The 23,241-nt window shown below is 45.2% G+C and overlaps 1 protein-coding gene across 1 annotated transcript in view; it reads left to right on the top strand.

The window, feature by feature from the left end:
• The window catches only part of ttbk1b (tau tubulin kinase 1b), a 54,518-nt gene extending 32,182 nt beyond the window's left edge, over window positions 1-22,336 (top strand). Inside the window, exons 11-16 of the mRNA XM_061228756.1 lie at window positions 253-463; window positions 4,530-4,702; window positions 5,064-5,559; window positions 19,739-20,590; window positions 20,696-21,270; window positions 21,898-22,336. Coding sequence (XP_061084740.1) covers window positions 253-463; window positions 4,530-4,702; window positions 5,064-5,559; window positions 19,739-20,590; window positions 20,696-21,270; window positions 21,898-22,336 — 2,746 coding nt within the window. The remainder of the gene's footprint in view (window positions 1-252; window positions 464-4,529; window positions 4,703-5,063; window positions 5,560-19,738; window positions 20,591-20,695; window positions 21,271-21,897) is intronic.
• The last annotated feature ends 905 nt before the right edge of the window (window positions 22,337-23,241 follow it).

The raw sequence follows: 23,241 nt of genomic DNA, 5'->3' as shown, positions 1-23,241 counted from the left end.
GACGCTGAATGGTACACACACACACACACACACACACAGAGTCAGGACGCTGAACGGTACACACAGAGTGAGGACGCTGAATGGTACACACACACAGAGTGAGGACGCTGACTGGTACACACACACACACACACACAGAGTGAGGACGCTGAATGGTACACACACACAGAGTGAGGACGCTGAATGGCACACTCACACACACACACGCTCACGCACAGCGATGCCACTGAACAGTACCCTCTCCTGGTGCAGGGTGGTGAATGTGACTCCGGTGCCTGGGGGGGAGCTCCAGAGGGAGAACACAGACGACGTGCTGCAGGACGAGCACCTGAGTGACCAGGAGAACGCCCCGCCCCCACCCGCCGGCAGTCGCCCTGGCGACGCCAGCCAGCCCCCGCCAGAGGGAGAGGCCTGGGAGGACACCGACTTCAACCGCAACAAACTCAGGATCAGCATCAGCAAGGTAACGCACCAGCGCATACAGGGGGTTAGCCTAGCGCTCTTAATCACTTACTGTTCAAACAGAGGAGGGGGTTAGCCTAGCGCTCTTACTCACTGTTTAAACAGTGCCATTGGATTAGTTTAGTGGGGTTCATCATTTATTTAAACAGTGGAGGGGGATTCGTTTAGCGCTCTTAATCACTTACTGTTTAAACTGTGGAGGGGGGTTAGCCTAGTGGGGTTCATCATTTACTGTTAAAACAGTAGAGGGGGATTAGCCTAGTGGGCTTAATCTCTTAATCTCTTACTGTATAAACAGGCATTAGCCAACTGTCTTAATCTCTTCCTGTTTAAACAGTGGAGAAGGATTATCTTTGTGGAGTTTTTTAATGTATGGTTAAACATGGTGGAGAGGCCTTGTATCAAACAGAGGGATTAGTTTAGTGGGGTTCATCATTTACTGTTAAACATCACCTGACTACTAATTAACAGTTTGAGATCTTTAGCTGTTGAATGAGGTGTGCTTTTTTAGGGTTAGAGTGAAAACCTACAGGATGGTCGATTGCCAGGGACAGGGCTGGGAACCTCTGATGTAGAGGGATTATTTTAGCGGGGATCATCATTTACTGTTAGCCATGGATTGGTCGTGGACCCACGCAGACGGATTAGCCTAGGGTGGTGTAAACACCAGGCTCCAGGCACCTATGGGCAGTGAGCACCCACCTTGAGCTGTGTCAGGCTCATCTCTTCATCCCCAATTCCTGCGAGGAATATTAAACAGATGGCTCTGACTTCACAGAGGAGTACACATTCACACTGTGTGCATTGAGCAGATGCTGTAATCCAGAGAGACTGGTGTCTGTGAAACCTGGTAAAGGTTCCCCTGGGCAGCTGTGACAGAGCGTGAAGATTCAGATGGGTGTGTGATTCCTCTAACAGGTCAGCAAGGCCTCTGAATTTCTGCCATTTTCTGCCCGCTGTGAGGCCCTGTTGGCGGTTTACAAGTTTAGAGTTGACAAACCCTTCTTTATTTCTTCTAAATATTGATGAAAATGATTATGAGAACTCAGTATTTATGAGTGCTTTTCTCTATCATAGACTGCTCACTTCCTCTTTTAGGCCGCCTTTGGTTCCACCTACACCTCCCATAAGCCCCTGCAGGAAATGTTCTATGGCATTCCGCCCCGTTTAATGACCTAGCTGCTATATCAGCAGTCTCCAGAATTATCCGAAGACGGTGTGACGTTCCCGGGCTCCGCCTGCTGGATGTCTCGTCTGGTTTTCTCCCCTTGTCTTGTCTGTGTGCATTGGCAGGTGGAGGTTGGGGAATTGTCAGTGCTACTTGGACGCACCTGGGGCCGGTGCGTTCTGGAGCATAAAGCAAGAGTGTCGACTGGACTTCCGGTCTCTCTCGCTTTGGCTCTCGCGTTCTCCCAGCCTGCTCGGCGTTTCGTTTGTTTTCATTGTTCTTGTTCTGTTATTCACCCTACAGCATGCCTGCGTCATGCACTTCATAGCGCCCACTCACTTAAATTACTGATCTACTGATGTACACACTCCATAATTTGTACTTCCAGTACTTTTCTGTTGATTACTTCTATAATTAAATTCCTTTATTTTAATCTTTCATTCCCGGTCTCCCTTCGTCGTTGCCACCACCGAGCCGGGTTGTAAGAAGGGCCAGTGTGGGAGCAGGCTTTCGTCCGGGCCCTGCACTACAGTAGAACAAACAATTGAAGCAACCGCCATTTTGATGATAGGTTGACTTGATAGCACAGGCAGTATAGTTTCAGAAGCCCACCCCGGATGGCTTTGAGTGGTTATTTTGACAGTGCCTCTCGGAGGGTACTCGTGTTTCTCCTGGGCGTTTTTCTCCGGACCTCTGCAGTATAGCGGGCTGGACGCAGTCGTGGCTGTCGTAGCTGATGGATGACAGCTGGGTCACTGCCCAGTAAAGAGAACCTGCTGCTGCTGCTGCTGCCTCCCTCAGGCTAAAACCTGGCTCACAGCATGGGAAAGCACACAGGAAGTACTGCTCTGTGTAAAACAGGGCTTTTCAATGTTTTCTGATCCAGGCTCAAAGCCATCCTAGTGGACCTCTATGTTTACATAAAAAAAAGTGTTGTTTGTTTTCTATTTGAAATATTTTCTCAATCTGTATATAGTCATTGTATATTAAGTCAGTTCAACAGCCATACCCACTGTTGAAAACCCAGGGTTTAGACTGGTAAAAGAAGAATTCATGTCATGAATTGAAAACTTCTCATAGCACTATATGGGTGTCTTTCAGTTCATTAATTAAATTTCAGTGTATTTCCTAATTAGCTTGAATGATTTAACTGAACTGAAATTGACCCCAAGCCTGATTTGCATTACACATTTTGTTGTAGTGTACCTGTATCTAATATAATAACACCCCTTGCCTGGTCAGAAGTGGACATCAAAGTGTTGGACATAATTTGAATTGCCTTCTGTGCAGTCTTTTTTTTTTCTACACCTCTGGGTGTACAGAAAGATCCGAACCGCTCAGTCACTGCCCATTTTCCACCATGGTCTGAAGATGTATCTCTTCTGACGATACCTTGACTCTTTTCTACACCCCGTAGGGCTCTCCCAGTCCAGTATCACTCATGTATCACTTGTGTTTTGATCTCCGAACACTTTCATGTTGGGGCGACATGGCTCAGGCGCCATTTCTCAAGAGAAGTCGTCTGGCAGTCGGAGGGTTGCCAGTTCGATCCCCCGCCCGGGCTGTGTCGAAGTGTCCCTGAGCAAGACACCTTACCCCCAAATGCTTCTGACGAGCTGGTCGGCACCTTGCATGGCAGCCAATCGCCGTTGGTGTGTGAGTGTGTGTATGAATAGGTGAATGAGAAGCATCAATTGTGCAGCGCTTTGGATAAAGGCACTATATAAATGCCAACCATTTACCATTTATGTTGCAGTTGTATTGTCATCTTTCACCACCTTATGCAACACTTTTGTCTTCGTCTAGTTGTAGCTCTTTACGGTATCATATCATGTAATCATTCCTCACTTCTAGTTTATGATTTGCCACAACTTTACTGACTTAGCTTATACTTACCGCATGAACTGGACTTGATGTTTATGGCTATGCATAACTGATACCTCATAGGAATTGTGCCTTATCTGACCTGTGTTCTGTTATTGTTCCAACAACCTTCGGTGTGCGCTAAATGTACGTCGCTTTGGATGAAAGGGTCTGCCAAGTGAATGCTCTCATATTATACACTTGCATTACATCAGAATACATAATGGCAGTAAAAGGCACTTTACGCCCATCTCAGCTTGTCATTTACCTGTCCCCTAGATCAGAGATCTCCAGTCCTGTAGTGTCACTGTGTCAAGTCCAGCTCCCCTGGCGTTAATTTGTTGCGGATTGAAAGAAAAAACCCTTATGTACTTCAGTCCTCCAGGAAATTGCGACAGTGGTTCCCAAAGTAGATGTGTGTGGGGGAGGCTTGGGCCTGACAGAAAACATTTGTGAACTGCTTGTCTAGAGAGTGTTCAGCAGAGAATCTCAGCCTTGACTTCATTACCTGGTGAATAGTCTTCATTATCAGCAGTGCAGTAGAGCTTTAAGCCCTCCCAGGCTTTTTACTGAGCAATTAGTGCTGCTGATTGGCCTGACTGGCTTGACACCTGACTCTCAGGTAAGAATGGCAAATTAGCAGTTCTCAGCCCTTGATTTGAGGAACAGGAGTGTAGTCTCAGCCCTCAAGGACCGTGATTTGAGGAACAGGGGTGTAGTCTCAGGTCTTGAGGACCGTGATTTGAGGAACAGGGGTGTAGTCTCAGGTCTTGAGGACCGTGATTTGAAGAACAGGGGTGTAGTCTCAGGTCTTGAGAACTGTGATTTGAGGAACAGGGGTGTAGTCTCAGGTCTTGAGGACCGTAATTTGAGGAGCAGGGGTGTAGTCTCAGGTCTTGAGGGCCGTGATTTGAGGAGCAGGGGTGTAGTCTCAGGTCTTGAGGACCGTGATTTGAGGAACAGGGGTGTAGTCTCAGGTCTTGAGGACGGTGATTTCGGGGTTCATCCGTCCCCTCTCTGTCCCCCCCAGACGCAGTTGGCGGCGGAGGAGGAGCCCAGCCGAGGGGCGTGTCCTGTGTCCCCGGTCCGAGGCGCACCCCCAGAGTCCCCCGGCGGCCAGGCACGCTCGCTCAGATACCGCCGCGTCAACAGCCCCGAGTCTGACCGCCTGTCTGCTGCAGAGGGCCGGGCCGAAGCCTACGACAAGCGGTGAGCACTCTCCTCCAATCCAATCCTCTCATCCAGCCCTACTGTCCAATCCAATGCTCTCATCCAGCCCTACTGTCCAATCCAATCCTTTCATCCAGCCCTACTGTCCAATCCAATCCTCTCATCCAGTCCTACTTTCCAATCCAATCCTCTTGTCCAGTCCTACTGTCCAATCCAACCCTCTCATCCAGCCTTACCGTCCAATCTAAACCTCTCATCCAGTCCTACTGTCCAATCCTATCCTCCCAAATTCCCTTGTTCAAACTGGTCCACCAGTCTGGTGTCTGACAGCAGTGAGTTCTTCCTCTGTGGTGCAGGTTTCGGGTGTCTGACAGCAGTGAGTTCTTCCTCTGTGGTGCAGGTCTCGCATGGACATCCTGGGCTCTCCTTCCAGGCAGGTGTACTCGTCCCAGCCGGCCCAGATGCTGTCGGTGGACTTGGGGCAGGGGGACCGGCAGGCCAGCGGCCGGCAGGAGGTGTCTGCCTCCGTGGACCACGAGGCCCTGAGCAACGCCTTCCGCTCGGTGCCGCTAGCCGAGGAGGAGGACTTTGACAGCAAGGAGTGGGTCATCATCAACAAGGAGGCGGAGCTGAGGGACTTCCTGCCGGGCGCGGAGCCCACCACCTCGGGGACCACGGACGAGGAGCCGGAGGAGCTGCGGCCGATCGAGGAGCAGGAGGAGCGGCGGAGGCTCGGGGGCGGGGCCGAGGCCGTGGTCCGGCCCAAGACGCGGGGCATGCTGACGGTGGCCGAAGAGGAGGGGCAAACCCCGAGCCCCACCCACTCGCCCTGTCACTCACTGCCTTCCACCCGCCCCAGGAGGAGGGAGTCGGAACCAATCGGGCCCCACAGACTGGTAAGAATCCTCCTCGCCTGAACGTCCTCGACTGAAATAGTGCATATCTCAGAAAAAAGTTTTTTTTTTTACTTGTCTCCATATAGGAACCCTTTCCAGTTCTTTATTGAATCGTAGGTGTGAAGTCTGAAAGCTCCCAGACAAAGAACCGTTTTGCCTGTCAAAGAACCCTTGAACTATGTAGGGTTCTTCTATGGAATCAAAGGGTTCCTTTTGGAGACATGTTTTCTGAGAGTGTATGCCCAAAAAAAACCTAATTTCCACTGGGGCTCTGTGCAGGCTAACGCTAATGCTAATTCACAAGTTTGCTCTTCATTTCCAGTCCTGATGACTGTCACCTTTTCCTGCTCTGCCTTTGGAAAAGGATGCACATATGAATAAATTAGTATCTCATCCTATTCACTAGACTTCATTTTTTTCTTTTACGTGGAATAAATTGTCAACTGTCACAAACTGATTATTTTGTACTTTCTACATCTTTCCATTACCTTTTTATCAGTCCGCCTGTTTATTTTGAATTACTGCATGAAGACCATTCCACGGCTTCAGTTTGAGCTCATACTGGATTAGAGCTTGTATATGATTTCCATTTTAATTTAATATTTGCAATTTCAAAACAGCATATTAATATGGCTTTGTGTGGCTTAATATGGGGTATGCAACTCTTTCCAGTCTATTCCTGTTGTCCTGTTTTAGATTCTGTTTAGACTCACTGCCTAGGAAGTAAACCATGTTTACAGTATCTATACCGTATGTTGAACAGGGAACTATAATGAAATGCGTTTCACATTGGACCTGGAATATGGTCCCATGAGTTAGTATATTCTAATACTTCTCTACACTTACACAATATCAACAGTGTTTTACCCCAAGGTAAAGACAAAAAAATTGGTAATAGCTTTTCACAGTTCTGATATACTGTGGTGTTGCTGAGGGGGAAATCAGTGCAGTTTTATGATTATGTCATCTTTCAAGTGCTTCAACATCTGATTTTCCATGAATTGCATGGAGATGTCCTCCCCCCTATGAAACCAGACGCGCGGTCAAGACTGCGAACGTTCACGGCGAGCTATGTTTGCAGCCAACAATTACTGTTGAACGATTTTAAATGAATATTCCATTTAGTTCCCCGCCAACGCATTTTGAATACAAATGGATGTGACTTATATCTAACAATGCCAGCTAGCTGATTCATTGCTTGTCTGTGAATTATTTTTTAAGGTAAGAACAAATGTTAAGGTAACAGCCACATAATTGTCAATTTTTGTTTTCACCTCGTCTTCCCCGTCGGCTGCCATTGCTGTTCGCGGCGCACTACCTTTTCAGACTGATAGCTAAAGTTGTGGCGCACAGAAAGAGGTTTTAATATGTTTGCGATCTTGAACACACCTCCGCTGAGTGTGGAAGCCATGTCAGGCAGGCAGGTGTCTGAACTCTCGAAGTCACGCGTTCATACTCTTAAGCCATACAGATATAGCTGAATTGTCTGTGTGCTTTATGTAGTTTTATAGCGAGGGACAATTTAGTTTCCATTCTGTGTGTGTCTGCATGCTTGTGTGTGCACATAGAACATTTTCAAACAATTCTGTTTTGTTTTGAAAATATGTCTGGAAACTATGGTCCCCACTTGGCAGGTAAATTGTGATAGTCCCCTTAAGTAACGTAAACGTGTGAGTGTTTGTGTGAGCTTGTGTGAGCTTGTGTGAGCGTGTGTGTATGTGTGTGTGTGTGTGTGTGTGTGTGTGTGTTTGTGTGTGTGTGTTTATGTCTTTCTGTCTGTCTATGCATGCATGTCTATGTATCCACACGTGGGTGTGTGCACGGGTGTCTGCGTGCTTGTCTGTGTGTTGTGTACAGTTCATGTGGGTATACAGGAAAGCTGCCAATGTACCCATGCTACTAGCTTGTTGTTGGCTACTGCTCTGACAGGCATATTGTATCTGAAAAGTTAACTCCACGGTTGCCTGCACCAGGGCTAGTGATTGGTGTACTCCGATGCCAATGAACTGCCATCGCCACACACAGGTGGGGCAGCTACATATTAATCCAGACCCCTGTCGTTGCCTTTTTAAGGTGGAATGCTTGTCATCATCTTAGATGATGAGCTTAGATAGCATTTAGTTAAATTCCTCCTTAAGTGTGTGTTTACCACGAGTGAATGGGCAAGCTTCATTTCCAGCTTTGTCCTCATATATAATATATGGACACACATGCATGTACATATGTAATTTTTTTCAGTAGCATGTTTTATTAAAATTCTGTAGAATCTGCCCAAGGGTATATAATTTTACTGGCATGTATAAATTCAACATATTTGAAGAACATTCAGAACGAGGTGTCCAACACAATATTTTTATCTTGTTTTTTATCAACCTTTCGGTGTAAATATCTTTACGTGGGTAGGTTCTCCTTGAAATATTATATTACACCAAACATTCTTATTGACATTAATAATACTACTAATGAACATTAAATATAGCTGAATGCAGCAATTATTTGGGACCAAGCATAAAATGGCTGCCAATGGGCTCTTGCATGATTTTGTTAGTTCACAAGTGTGGAGAATTTGTTTCTTTTGAGGAGAGGTGTGCTGCAAGTGTGATATATTTCCAGTATGCGAGTGATTTTTAAATTAATGTTTGAATAATGGGTGTTAAAGTAAATTCCACTGAGTGTTTTTTTAGCATGACAGCTTATCGGATTAACATTGTCTAGTTGGGTTGGGATATTGGAATGGTGAAGAACGTATATGGGGCAAAAGGACCTCACATTTCGGAATAAATATTAAAGAGATCTAAATGCACTGGTGGTAATTCATTCTATTGAATATTGCACTCTGTGTATGTGATGGGCACATTTGTAGATTCTGGTAGCAACATCAAGATCGTCAACTGCATTTGTTTCTTGAAGATATGTAGTGAAGTTTATGCATCTAATTGGGTATTACTACTGATGTTTTAGTATGTATATACCTTGGGTATACTAGATCTGAGACATCATTATCTGAAGTTATATCTCTATCAAATTATTGTAAGTAGCCTGATAATACTTAATACTAACTGCATATGCAGAGAGCATGTTTAGTATCTCAGGGTAGACATCAATCAGTTGTGAGCAGTGTTGACCACAGTTTCAGCTAGTCGACTTTGTTGAAGTGACTTTTTTACATTTGACATTGTCAGATTTGTTGAGGTGGTGATTGTAGTTTTTCTCCTTGTTTTTGTTGTTTTTCATGAATAGGCTAGTCATTTGTAAAAGGCCAGAGATGAATGGTTATGGTTATTAAAAGAAATGGACATTATCTGTATGTCTTTTTCAGCACTAGAAAAAGCTTGCTAGATGATATAGCTATGCAACCCACACTTCAACACTGCAAGTTATGGTTACACAATGTAATGTGTAAACTGTGTTTTAAAAGTTACAGCCTACTTCTGACGAGACATGTAGCACAGTCTGTAGAGCAGCCGACTCAAGCCATATGCGATTCCCCCCCTCGCCAGCAGGGGCACCCTCTCTATCGGTTATAAAAATATGAAAAGAAAGACTGGCTGCTCTGTGGCATTTCCATATGGGAAATGGGTCTTGGATAAATTGGCCAATACAGCAGTGATGGCCGCTGAGCTGAAAATTGAGGAGGCAGAAAACTTCTCCTTAAACTGATTATTAGTCTCAACCTGTTTTCAGTTATTTTTCTTCAGTAACAAATACTTTACAAATCATTTTTATTTGCATTACAAAATTGTACACATTTCAGTCAACATTATCCAAAATTCAATACGATTTTGTTTGATATCCAATTAATTACAGGCTGTTCCAAAAGCTATCGCTGTAGTTGACAGAGTGGTGCATCTCTTTTCGTTAATTGTAGGCTTGTTAGTGAATGAAAAATCATCTCTAGCATGATGTGAAGAGAAATCTGTGTGTTTACCTGTCAATGTATTATTTTTATTATCATTGCCAATGTATAGATTTGTTAATCAAGGGAAACGATTCTCGGGTGAGATGAATCATCAGTTTAAGAAGTTTTCTGCCTCCTCAATGTTCATGCTATACTGTGGATGGCCTATGCCAGTAATGTCCACACAACTGTATTATCAGTGTGATACTGTCTAATATCGCTCAGACAGGCCCAGAATGAGCAACACATCTGTTGTAAAGTGGTGCTTTATCAACCATACCCTTTATTAACCATGCCCTTTCCATATCGTATGGAATCTCTTCTGAAAAATGTCCTTCCAACACAAATCGCAAAAAAATACATCTTCAATTATTCTCGATTCACGATGTGTCCTTGCCATTATTTACTGGAGGAGAATCTCAAGAATGCTTTCTGCTGTACAAAAATACCCCGGCTTTATATTTGCGCCCATCACTACTCTGACAGCAATGACGCCTTTGCCCGAGATAATATTTAAATGGACGACAAGTTACTTTTCTGAAGCGAAAAGGACCAGGGTGCCATGTGTATTGGATCAACCAGAAGAAATAAAGTGTTTGGGGTAAGCACAAAAAGTGTAGTCCTTACTTCTGTCTTATGTATTCAGTTTGCACTTAAGGCGGCGTACTGTGTACTGAAGTGGTATTTAATTCTGGGTAGTGCGAGTCATTTTGTAGTGTGTATGTATAAAATGTGTAGCTGTGATTTGTTTTTTATTTTTAACCACACAGCACTCAGTAGAACTGTGAGGTCTTAAGAGTATTCAGATGCCAGTGAAAGTCTGGATTTCGCAGTGGCGAAAACTATTGCCTCTGGTTGACAGCAGTTGTAGTACGCATTGATACAATAGCCAGTGAGAGGTTAAAAGCTCTTGAGCCCCCGCAGGTTGATTAACGTATGATTTTTGCACCCGCACAAACATGGCCCTTTCATTTTTAATTTTTTTGTCATGAAGGACATTTCCATCAGTATGTAGTGTCACATTTTTACCCAAAAAAAGGGAACTTTAGAGTCTCGTTTTGATGCCGTTCTCCTTCAGCAGAGAGATCTCTGTAGCGATGTGCAGAGGGAAAGAACTCTTAAAAATTAAAAAAATTAAAAATAACAGAGCAGGAGCTAGTCTTCCCCTCCCCCCCGGCCTGACACATTTTTCCTCCGCTCTTATTGGTCTTTTTCAGTTGGAGGAGGACAGGCATCAACACTCCCAACACACTTTCCAGAGGCCCAACCAGTTGAGAAGACTGGCGTGCTATGTCTTCAACTCCTCAACTCTGGAGACGGAACAGTACCCGCACCCGGGGGGCTCGTTGATCCAGCGCAGCAGGTCTGCGGAGAGCAGCCCCGCCCGCGCGCCCTCCCGCCGGCACCTGCCTCTGGTGCCCGGGAGCCCGCGCTCCCGCCACTCTGTGCTCAATACGCCCCGGCTGCAGATCCAACAGATTCTGGCCAAATTAATGAACAAGACGTGAACCAAAGCCCTGTTTCCCACGGAGAGAGAGGGAGAGAGATGAGGGGTGGGTGGGGTGGGGGGAAGGGAGGTGTTTTTTTATTTTATTCATGCAATAAACGCGGTCCGCTCCCGCTCGCTCCGACGGCGTTTCGTGCGCGCCAGGTTTGCGCCGTGGAGAAGGGGGAAGGTCGGGCCGAAGTGGAACTGCAGCCGCGTCGGAGGGAAGCGCTTTAGCGCCGTCTGCCTCCCTGAGCCACGGAGCTGAGGACGACCTTCACTGTCATCCCCCGCCCGTGTTTCCTTTCCTTTTCCCAAACCGCAAGAGACTGCGTCTCCATGTTTGCTCGGTGTGAGCGATTGTTAGGTGTGGGCCGAGTCGATATCACGTCCGTCAAAAAAAAAATCTTTGTTGTGAATGTCACCCTGGAGCACCCGCCACCCCCCCTTTATTCCTAGACAGGAAAGAGATCTTAGAAAGATCCGGAAAGATCCGCCCCATTGCCGTCTGGCCTGTACAGCAGCCTGAGCCTGTGTCCTTGCTTTTCTGGTGCTGTAAGGACGAGAGTGCTTCCCGAGAGAGCCACAGCACTCTCCCGCACCGTGCAGGCACGTGCCGTGAATTTCTCACGCCGTTTAAAGGAGAGACCAAATTCTTCACGACCATGTCTTATATCTGGCATCTGATACATAGCATTTTGAACAATATAATTATGTAAATTTTATCTCTGTTCATAGCATTGGTGAACAATTTTAATAATGCCCCTTTTTGACTAGCTTTTAAAATTATTCGGTTTTTACAATTTGTCGAAGAAATATCAAAAGTAAAGATTGCGCATAATGCACGCGTTTGAAGTCATGGCGCTTTAGTTAACGCTTTTTCTCTGTACGCCTGCTATTTGTGCTACCAGGATGACATAGCTAAACATGGTGTTTCTTTGTAGTCTTCCAAGGATTTTCCAAAAACCAATACCTGTGTAGTCAGTGAGAAGGCTACTACTTTGTCACGGTACTGTAGGAGTTGAGAGATATATGGATACAGGTGTTTGGCTAAGAGCAAATACAGAAATGGCTTTTGTAGGGATCACGGGATTGCTGTAGATTTCTTGCGTAAAACTCATCCTGGCAGGCTGGTGCCATCCTAAGAGGCCACAAAGGCCTTTTCTTTCCCAGAATGCACTCATACAACGGGTGTTAGTGTAAAACCGGCCTTAAAAATCTAGTTTTCTGAGAATTCTGATTGCAGGCATTTGAAGTTCAGCCCGATGGGTTTGGCATTTGCCGGCTTGAGTGCGTGGTGGTTAGACCCCCGCAGGTCTAGAACCATCCGTGTGCGTAACCGCCATATCCCTGCTCTTCTGTTTGGCCTGCGCTCGGGGATGACTAAGAGCTCTGACTCACACAGGGTAGCGGTGGACGCGGAGGGGAGATGTGGCATCATGCCGCCTGCGCAGATACACCTTTCACTTCCATACGGTGGAGCAGTTCAGAGCCGAGCCGGTTGTCATGGAAAATTTGCTTTAAAGGATAAAATGTTCTTCAAAGGGTGAATTTGCTTCAAAAGAGTCCCTTTTTCAAAACTGTATTTTGAAAAATAAACTGCCTTTGGTGTACAAATAGAGAGGGGGGTATTTTTTTGCAGTTCAGTGGCAGTGAGAATTGAACCGCTTGGTCTTTGGAGTGGTAGGTTCCTGTAGAAATTTGCCCCTCAGTCAGGAAGTTTGGTTTTGGTTTAATGTCTCGGCTGTGAACTGAGATCTTGTCTACGTCTTGCGCACGTCAAGCCGATCTCCCCGTCCAGTGAACCGCCCAGATTTTATCACAATTTCCATCATTGTCATACTAGGGAAATCCTAAACTTTCATCCCTGCTTAAGATTCCGCATTTGTGCTGAAGCCAGCGGAGATCCATAATCTGCAATAAGTAGGTAGTCTGTATGTAAATGCCACTTGTGGAGAGGAGAGTGTTTTATGTGTCAGTCCTTCCTTGTTATTGCCATGTTGTAGAGTCTATATGAGGCGATAGATCCTCACTTTGTGGTCACATCGGTGTATTTACGGTACCAAGGTGTAGTTAGTCATAGGTGACTGGTATATGCAGCAGTTACTGAATGTGAAATATAGATGTAGAATCACGGTGAAGTATCAGAATATTCACTACTGCACTTTATTTTGTCGTGAATAGAGAGTGAGCAAGAGTGTGAGAGTGTGAGAGATAGAGTGAAAGAGAGAGTATATTGTAAATATAATTGCAGGGTTACAGAGGGATGAAGCTTTTTTGTAGTTGTTTCACTTGAACAATTACAGGACCTTTCCCACAGCACTCACTTTGCCTCTGAAACTAAGAACTGCAGTACTGAGCAAGACCTTAAAATGGAGGCCCCTATTCATTGAAACAATGACTGTATTTGGAAGATGCAAGGAAGAAGACATTAGCAAGCTCGTTGCAAAATACTAAAGTGATCGTGGTTTGTTTTGCTGCCTGAAGGTCTGTATTGTGCAGTACAGTAAGTGGACCATACCATTACTTTGTGGCTTGTTTGTATTAGCAGTGCTGTTTAAAGTTTAGAAGTGCAGCCTGGAACAGCCTGGCATACTGTCAGCCGCCATTTTCTATATTTCAGATGATAGCTTTAATGCGTCAGTGCCTGACGGTCCCGTAGCTGAAGATGCTAAGGGCTATGTTCATAATCTGCAGCATTTTGGCTTCATCCACAGCCTGTTTGCGTTACACGACAGCACAATCAAGTAGCATCTCCTTTAAATGTAGCCAGCGCATTTGCATATAACCATCACCATTGAACAGAGTATAGAACAGTGTTGGCATTGGTTTGGTTTGGTTTGGTTTATTTTCATTAGCCTCAAAATATGGTGATTTGGTGTGTGTGTGAGTGTGTGTATATGCAATAAGGATATGTGTTGCACAAAGACCCACGGAGGAATTCAGACAAACTTCATGTACAGCAACACCCCATAAAATGAAAAAACCTAAGGGAAGAGAAGTACTGTACATATTTATTTTGAAACTGTAAAAATGTTTAGCCAGAACACTAATAATTATTGTACCGATTTTTATTTAGAAGAGGAAAGGCAGATATGTTCATATTTGCTTGATTGGATGATGTATATTGGAAGAAGTCACTGATGTAAGCTGGAGAAAAGACTATGGATTCCTCTAGAACTATTTAGACTATAGAAGTGGGTTGTAAAAAGTCATTTAAGATAAATGCACTAGTTTTTGCTGTGGGGAGGAGAAACAAAACAGGATAATAATAATAATTATTATTATAATAATAATTAATACTTAATGAGCAGTGTACTGATTGCTGTACCTGAGTTATTACATTTGGTCTGAAACAAAATTGAATAAAGTTGTTGCACTTATCTTCTAGCAGATCAACATTGTTAGAGATGCTAAACCTTGCTTCTTTGTCACTACATCAGATGTTAGAAACTGTAAATAGAAAAAAAAAAAGTCCTGTAAAAGGAAATTTGAACGGTTGCCATGACAGCAGTTTCCATGGTTGAAATATTTCTCTATTTTAACAAGCTGTTTGGCATAATTACTGTTTTCCTCATCCATAGTAATTAAGGCTACATAAGAATTCAGTATTTCTCATTTTCATCATATTGCTATTTGTGGGAAATATAAACATTCAGCCTTTATTTATAATTCTGAAATGAGTAATTATTTAATGTTGCTATTTCAGTTAGAAACACTTATCCAGCCATGGTGTACAGTTGGAAATGGCTGTCTGTGCTTCTGACTACACAGATAGAACTACACAGTGGGGGAAATATGACTTTCAACAACATTATTGCCTTATTCTTGATCAGATCAGGTCTTCATGCTGCATGCATATTCATATTGTCTTCTTTTAAATCAAGCCATATACAAGCTATTCAGAGTAATCATGAAGCCATTCAGAGAAAGATGTGTATTAGACTGCTCTACACACAGCTATAGATATGGAAGGTCATTTTACTGTGGAAGAAGAGGTCATCGTAGTAAAATCTAGATTTTAAACTGCCAGCATTCTGGCAAAATGCATATCTGATTCCTATATGAACGGCAAAATAGTTAACAAACCAAAAATTGGACATTTCAGTGTATGTATAACTTACCACAGTGGATCCTTGTTTTTAAAATTCTTTATGAAGAGCTTTTTATTGCTGATAAGCAGTGTGTACACTTTCTCTCGTCCTACAGTGAGCTGGCGTAGCATTGCTCTTTTGTTTGTTTGCACTTTGTCTTGTCTAGCATTCATACAAAGTGCTGAGTAGAATGCCAGAATCTTATCAACCCCTGTCTTCACAAGATCACCTGTACTGTCCTGAAGACGTTTAGTGTCAGATTACATAAGTCATTGTTTTCTGGATAGTGAAAATGAGGGAAAACAGAACTATGAAGGTTACAGTGGAAAAAGTGTGAGATCACTCATTTAATTTTGAAGAACCTATCACAGTGAATAATACATTGTAGACCCAGGAGAGTAGTTGTGTGAATAGTTCTGAAAAAGTAGGAGAGGGATTATTGGAAAAGAAGGCACCCTCTGCACCTAATATAAGAATGAATCGATGAGAATGGGGAGAATAAACGTAATTTAAACTGTACCCACATTTTTTATAATGTCTGAAGCCTGGAGCCTGCTAAGCCATGGAAATATCCTTCCTGAGCTTCCCTCATCTTCCTGTGAATAATTTGGAGAAGAAACACACTTTAATGTTTGTGTCCAAGGATTGAATTGAGGGGTTAAAAACGGAAGCATTTCGAATGTAGGAGATGAGGAACAAGGTCACAGTATTAACACGCTCAGTCCGCTTCCTGGAACGTGCTCTGTAAGATCACGTTTCTACCTTTACGTTTAGCGCCTGTTGTGGAAAACGCCGTGTAGCCACACCGCTTGGGCCTCCACTGTTGAAACACTGCTTACTGAATGTACTGTACCACGTGAAATACGCTGCTTCAGTCTCAGAGCTTCGCTGCTTCCACCTGACTATGTACACCTGCATGGGCTTCGTTCATCCTGGAGGGGGCGGCCTGCCTTTCAGGTGAGCTGTACCTGCAGCGAGAAGTGCTTCATATCAGAGAGAGCCTCCCCCAGAACGACACCCCCCCCAGCCCACTGTATCAGACAGCACTGCGTCTCTCTGTGTCTCGGAAGGCTCTGGAACAGCCTGAAATAACACCAGTTTAATATTTGAGCAAACTGTGCGGTGAAGTCTGATTTCTAACACTGGCTGAATTATGTCAGTGCTGAAGCTCTTTCCAATCACGTCACATATGAAGCACCTCTGTCTACAGCAAGGGTGTCCAATCTTATCCAAATAACAGCCACGTGGGTGCAGGTTTTTTTTTCTTGACAGTAAGACACCTTTGACTTACCGAGGTCTTGATTAAAGACCATGATTAGTTAATTAGTTGAATCACATTGTGTAGTGCTGGGCCGAATCTAAAGCCTGCACCCACGCCGGTTTGGACACCCCTGGTCTACAGCATACACAGGTGCACAGTGTCATATAGTATTTTCTGCTTTTGTACATTTACACTTGTAAAAGGATACTCACGGATCATGCATCAGTGTTTAAAGCTTTCAAGCAATTTCCTGAAAAGATACCTTTCTTCTTTTTCCATTTGGAAATACTATATTTCTCATGGCTGTAATGCAATTGTATGCAATTCTTATTTGATCGTTGGTTTTTTGGGGGGCTGTATAAAAATGTTATGATAGGCTAAAATGTTAATCCTGCAGAGGTTACTGGCAGTAACTTCATTCTGCTCTTTCGTTGCCTCTGGAGATTATCTTTAGTGGAAACAAAATGTCAGAGCAGTGGCTGAACTCTCTCAGTACACTGAAGTACCCGAGTTTCTGCACCTGCAGATCTCTTTACTTTTCTAATCAAGCAACAGGAATTGATTTTTACTGCAAAATTTGAGAAAAACCACTAAAGGAATCACAGGCACATATTATTCGTATGCACAGAGCTGATGTACAAGTTGAATTGGATACAGCAGTTGGCCCTGAGGCTCTTTGGGTTATTTTTACATAAACTGGATTATAATGAGACAGCTTTTGGTTTACATTTTTATTGCTTGCCTATTAAACTGTGCCCCCGTTTTACTGCACGTACTGTAGCATCACAACCTTCACACTACTGAAAACAATGTGTTGCATTGTCCCAACATTCAGTAGTGTTGCACAGTACTGTGTTGTGCCTGTGAGCTGTTGCCTTAGTGCCTGTAAATCTCCCTTGAAAATGATAAATTACATGTTATAACGAATACTTAAAGAATTCAGTCTGGCTAGCACTGAGTAGGAGTAACACAAGATCTGTATGTAAACATTCTGTTGAGTTGCAGGAGGGAAACAATGGCATGGGCATGCGTTTTTGTTCAGCAAATATCAGCAACAATTATGGACAGTTATTTCCTGGTTCATCAAAGTCGTCCATATTCTTGTTTAATGCGAACACAGAACCGATAAAAATCTCCTGAAGTAATGTAAGAATGACCCGCTGAACTTCCTACCGTTAACTCTGTAAGAAACTCTGCAATAAAAGCAAGTGTGGGGGTGTATGTCTGAGAGAAAGTGCTCCATAGAAACATTTTGCATTCTGTTGATTCAGAGTAGCTGTTGGATAATTCTATAATTCTAGAAAATTGATCCGTGAGTGTCTTTTTGATTAATTCAAAAAAAGCCTTTTTGAGATATTTAGGCATTTTTTTGTATTGCAATAACATTGTACAGTAGGCTTGTAGTAACTACAAGTAAAGCATGTATTTTAAGCTTTATAACAAATATTTCAATTGTACATATATACATACTGCAGGATAGCAAATGCGTAAATGTATAATAGCATGCAATGTATTTGCGTATAGGCTGTAAATATATTGCAGACCACTGTATTTATGGATACACTTGAAATCACAAATGGGCTGAGTGATTTAAAAAGAAAAAAATAATGTTGAGCAATGGATTTTTTGTGCCTTTTCTATTCATGTATGTAATTTAGACAATCTTGAAAGGCTTGTATCTGACCAAAATATTATTAAAGAATTTTGGGAAAGACTTTAAAATTGTCGTCTTTCTTGATCCCTCTCGGTTATTAAACAAATATCACTTCTCTCGTTAGTGCTCGTTTACTTTCATAAAACAGCTGAATATGTGTAACGCAAATAATAGCAAAAATAAAGAACTGAATTTTGAGTATCCTCGAGTCAGAAACTCAGAATGGTAAAATATACACAAAGTTACCTTTCATTTCTGTTTTGTTGCACTATTTTCAGGTGAAATAACATGAAAGGACCTAATATCATGTTACTTGAAATGACCACGTATATTCTTGGGAAATATGGCATTACAGCCTGTAACAATACTAATATCACGCAGCTGTTTTTTCAAGTTATTTTTTTTTGGCATGTTATTGTTACGACATGGCCCTTACATGCAGTGATGGAAGCGGTCCTGACAGGCAGGGAGGGCCACCCATGGTGCCGGTCTGCTGGTATTTGTTACCACTCAACCGATCGATTAAAGCCGTTAATTACTCTGCTAATGTAAGCTGCCTCACTGGGGTCTAAATTTGCTGCTCATTTGGAGGTGAAAATGAAAGCCAGCAGGCTCCATGGCCATGCTGGACCACGGGCCTGCTGTAGTGTTTATAGAGCCCCACCATGATGAACCTGGCATTGTATTAAAACATTTATTTTCACATTGTGTTTCCCTATCACAACTATAATCCAGTGGAACATCAGTGGGTGCAATTAGTAAGTTACTGAAAGCTCTGTCATTATATTTCCTTGATTCTCTTCTCACAGAACAAAACATGTAATATAGCATCTACTCACAAATATTTTCAAATCTTGTCGAAAGCAAACATTAAATGCTCTGCCCACAATACACCATCGCAGGAACATCCATAAAGAATTAAGAATTGGCCCAATTAAGCCACAGGGTGGTGCTATAGTGCACAATGCAAAAAAAAAAGGTTTTTAAGTCTACGTGACTTTTTTTGTAGACGTTTAAAACCTGCTACTGTGAATAATCACTTCAGTTGAAATATGAACATGTATTTTTTAGTCGCTGCCATCTTGAATTTGCAGCCTTTTTGGATTTTGTTTGTTTATATGTTAATTTTCCCACTTTCTCATTATTGATTCACATGAAACTGCAAATGGCCCACTGATAAACTGTACCTCCCAGCCATCACAGACCGGATTTGGTGCAGATGGGCCATAAGGTGGCACTATAGCAACCTTTTAAATTTCCAATAATTAAAAATTCATATGTTCGAACTAATATTACAAGATCTTCTGACACAGAACAAATTTGCTTTAAATATCCATTTGCCTACCGTTATGGTATTTGAGATACCATTTTGATACAATTTTGAATATATTAAAAAACACTTAAAATCTATCTTCTGCTAGACAGTTTGTCCAATTTGCACAAAACTTGGATTACAGAATGTACTTGTGGATGTCTTCAAACCCAGTATTAAAATATTGCTACACTTGTAAATGTGCACACAGTCATGCATCTTCATATGGACATAAAGTGATAAAAAATGGTGGGTGTATTGAAAACTCCATCCAGATACCAACCCTAAAGAACTGGCCTGATTAAGCCACATTTTTAGGAATATGCGTATGCATTTGTAATTTAATGCTTGCCTCCCGTAATTGGTACTTGCAGCTATATTTTTTGTTTAGTGATGAGATGTTAAATGAACCAAAAATAATGTCACTTTTTGGCAGAGTTAATAATGATTTTCCGTTCCTTGTCTTTTTTGCAGGTCCTTTTGCCCAAACCGTTTGAGCAGAACGGCCTACCTTTGCAGGTGCCTTCTTGTCCGTCTTATCAAGACTTCAGAGCGAAGGACCAGGCGGTGGAGAAGGATGTTCTGGGGGGTCTCCCCCAGCTGCAGGGGAAGAGGGTGGACTTCCTGTCCTTCAGCGGCGTCCTGCTCCCACCGGAGCCCTCCACCTCGGGCCCCCAGCGCAGCAGGGGTTCGGACGGGGCCCGAGAGAACAAGAGCGAGTCCAGCAGCGACGGCAGCCAGAAGAGCACGGAGCGCAGCCAGGAGGGGGCGCCCTCTACCCTGCTGGCCGACGAGCAGAAGGAGTCCCGGGGCAGGGCCTCCACCGTGGAGGCCGACCTGGAGCTGGAAGAGGGCTCCAAAACGCTGGTCCTCTTCTCCCCGGGGGACATGAGGAAGTCGCTGGCCGCCGGGGAGCTCCTGCCCCCGGACGCGGACCTGGGCACCGTGCCCGCCGTCACGCCCCAGAGCGAGAGGCCCCAGCCCACGGGCAGCCAGCTGGACGTGTCCGAGCCGGGGACGCTGTCGTCCGTCATCAAGAACGAGCCCAGGCCCCTGCTCCTGGCCGCTGTGGTGGCGGCCGCCGCCTCCTCGTCCCCCTTCACCAAGGTGGAGCGCACCTTCGTCCACATCGCAGAGACGTCCCACCTCAACGTCATGTCTTCCAGCGGCCAGCAGGCCCGGCTCGCCGACCGCGAGCTGTTCGACGTGGCCGAAGAGCCGTCCCCCATAGGGGACGTCCAGGAGGGCGAGGGGGAGGAGGGGGAGGAGGAAGAGGAGGAGGAGGAGGAGGAGGAAGAAGAAGAAGAAGAAGAGGAGGAGGAGGAGGCACAAAGGAGCAAGGGCAAAGTGGAGAACGGGTCGGAGGAGAAGGAGGGGGAGCGAGAGTTCTCCACCCAGGAAGGAGTGTCCGTCCAGAGTCCGCCGGAAGAGCCGCAGGTTGAAAACGGCCTCGCCGAACACAGGTCGCATTCTGAGCCCGCTGCAGAAGAGGCTCCCGCTCCTGACCCTGTGCCCGCCCTGACACCCGCCGGCGAAGCCCGCGAGGCTCCGGGGGAGGCGCAGGAGGAGCAGAAGGAGGAGATGGCGGGGGCGGACGGCGGGCGGCCGCAGCCGGCCCGGCGCAGGAGCCGGATCCCGGTGCTGGTGTCGGAGGAGGACACGGGCTCGGACCAGTCGGGCTCGCCCTCCTCCCGGGAGCGGCCGGCGCCGAGGCCGGTGCAGCGGCAGCAGCTGGCGCGCCTCCTGATGGAGAGACGGCAGGGCCGCCTCCTGCGGCTGGCCTCCGGGGGCTCCTCCTCGCTCTCCTCGGGCTCCGAGCGCAGGCGCGCCTCCGAGACGCTGTCGGCCGCCGGCTCTGAGGAGGACACGCACGGCTCGGACGACGGCCCCGGCACCACACCCCCCCGCAGCAGGATCCCCCGCCCCGTCACCCCCGTCAGGAGGCCCGCGCCCCCCTCCCTGGCCCCCGCCCTGGCCCACAGAGCCACATCCTCCGCTGTAAATAGGTAGGTCTGGAGCAGCACTTACAGTCACACCTGGGTCAAACACATTTTATATTCTTCCTAATACTTAATTTATTAATTTGTTCATCACATTATAGTTGTTAGTGGAATTTGAAAGCACTTCTGGAGATCACATGGAATTTTCTATATAGGTTATTTTAGAGGTGTGGGAGGTGACCACTCAAATATAAAAAAAATAGCCTCTTTGGATTTGTCGTACTAGAGATATTGGCTCTTAAAATAGGGGGGGGGGGGGTAGTACCCAGAAATTGGGGTTTGTGTCAATTTTGGAACCTCATATCTTTGGCATTCAAGCAGGGAAAAACCTGAAGACGGGTTTATAAAGATTTGTATTGTACTGTGTGTTTTAAGAATAGGGAATATTTTCAGTTTGTTGAGCCACTTACGGCTACACAACCTTCTCTGACTTGACTTAATTCACTTCCATTGCACTTAAATGCCACTGTTTGTGATGCTTCAGACCATTTCCAGTGAATCTCTCTTTCTCTCTCTCTCCCTCCCTCCCTCTCTCTACCTCTCTCTCCCTCCCTCTCTCTCTCTCTCTCTCTCTCTCTCTACCTCTCTCTCTCTCTCTCTCTCTCTCTCCCTCTCTCTCTCTCTATCTCACAGGCTTCAAGCGCAGAAAACAGGGAATGCAATCATGAATGTTCAAAAGGACCCGCGGTCACAGCCCACGCAATCGCAGGCCCAGCGCTCGTGGCCGGCCCCGGCCCCCCTGCACTGCGGCAGCCCCCGGGCGTCCCCGCGGCCCCCGGCCTCCCCGCCCCCGCGCAGCCTGAGCGCCTCGCCCCGCAGCTGCTCCACCTCCCGAACGGACAGCCCCTCCCCCCAGCGGCAGCGCTGCCTCCCCGCCGCGCCCGAGGTGCGTCGCCAGCTCATCTCCTTCCGGGCCCACACGGCCCTCCCGCTCAAGCCCCGGCCCCCGGCGGGGGGCGCCGGAGAGGAGCCCGCCGGCCGAGCGCCCGCCAGGAGGGCCCGGCCCCACCCGCTGCCCACGCCGCCCAAGGGCCGCAGGGCGTCCACGGAGGGCAGGGCCGCCGCCAGATAATAGCCCCTCCCCCTTCCGTAAACACCGTTAAAAACAAGAGAGTCACGCTTCTTAATCTACTTCAGAAAAACGAAAACACATCACCTCAAAAAAAACGTCTATCCCAGGCCAAACAAATCTCTTTCGGTTCCTCTCTGTCGTGTGTTCACTTTCATCCACGTCACGCCCCTGACAAAATAGCGGTTCGGGTAGGACCTCCAGCTAGCAGGCATTGTTCTTTTCCCAAAATTAGCCTTTTGTTCATTGTTGTCAGGACTTCAACAATCGGTGCTTCAAATTCGAATGAAACTAAATGCGCTTAAAGTTTTTGTTTGTACACTGATAAAACTTTGATTTTACAGTACTGTCCGCGGTGCACCATCATTATGGCCTACGCTAAAAAACAGCAAACCTTTAAAATCATACACTACACAACTGTTATTCTGCACATTTTCCAAAAATTAGTTTCTGTATAAGTGCATAAAATATGGTATGAACTTACTATCAATTATAGTTTCCATTTTTATTCCCACCAAATAGGAACCAGATTCTTCTGACAACAGCATTAATTGCATGAGTTAGACAGAAAATGTATTTTCCTGGATGTGGAGTTGATTTTAGGTATTATAGTCATAAAAGTCATATGTGATTTGAAAAGGTACCCTACCTACAGAATTCACCATGGTTAGTTCTACTGAATCTTAAAATATTTGTGGTATAAATGTGATAATTAATCCAAATCTATTCCAAATAATTGACTTGGGGAATTACACTATTCAGTCATTATTAAGCACTGGTCTCATCACTTGTTGCCTGCAGTTGATTAAAATATATATCCGTTGTTTCTAAAAACAGCATCTTCACGTTCCAGTGGATGCCAGCATTGAGAGGCATAGCATTAAATTAAATTGGGTTCGGCTGCATGT

This window comes from Conger conger, chromosome 18 (genome assembly GCF_963514075.1).
Source record: "Conger conger chromosome 18, fConCon1.1, whole genome shotgun sequence".
Lineage (NCBI taxonomy): Eukaryota > Metazoa > Chordata > Actinopteri > Anguilliformes > Congridae > Conger > Conger conger.
The sequence above is the reverse complement of the archived record's forward strand: the minus strand, read 5'-3'. Positions and strand labels throughout refer to the sequence as shown.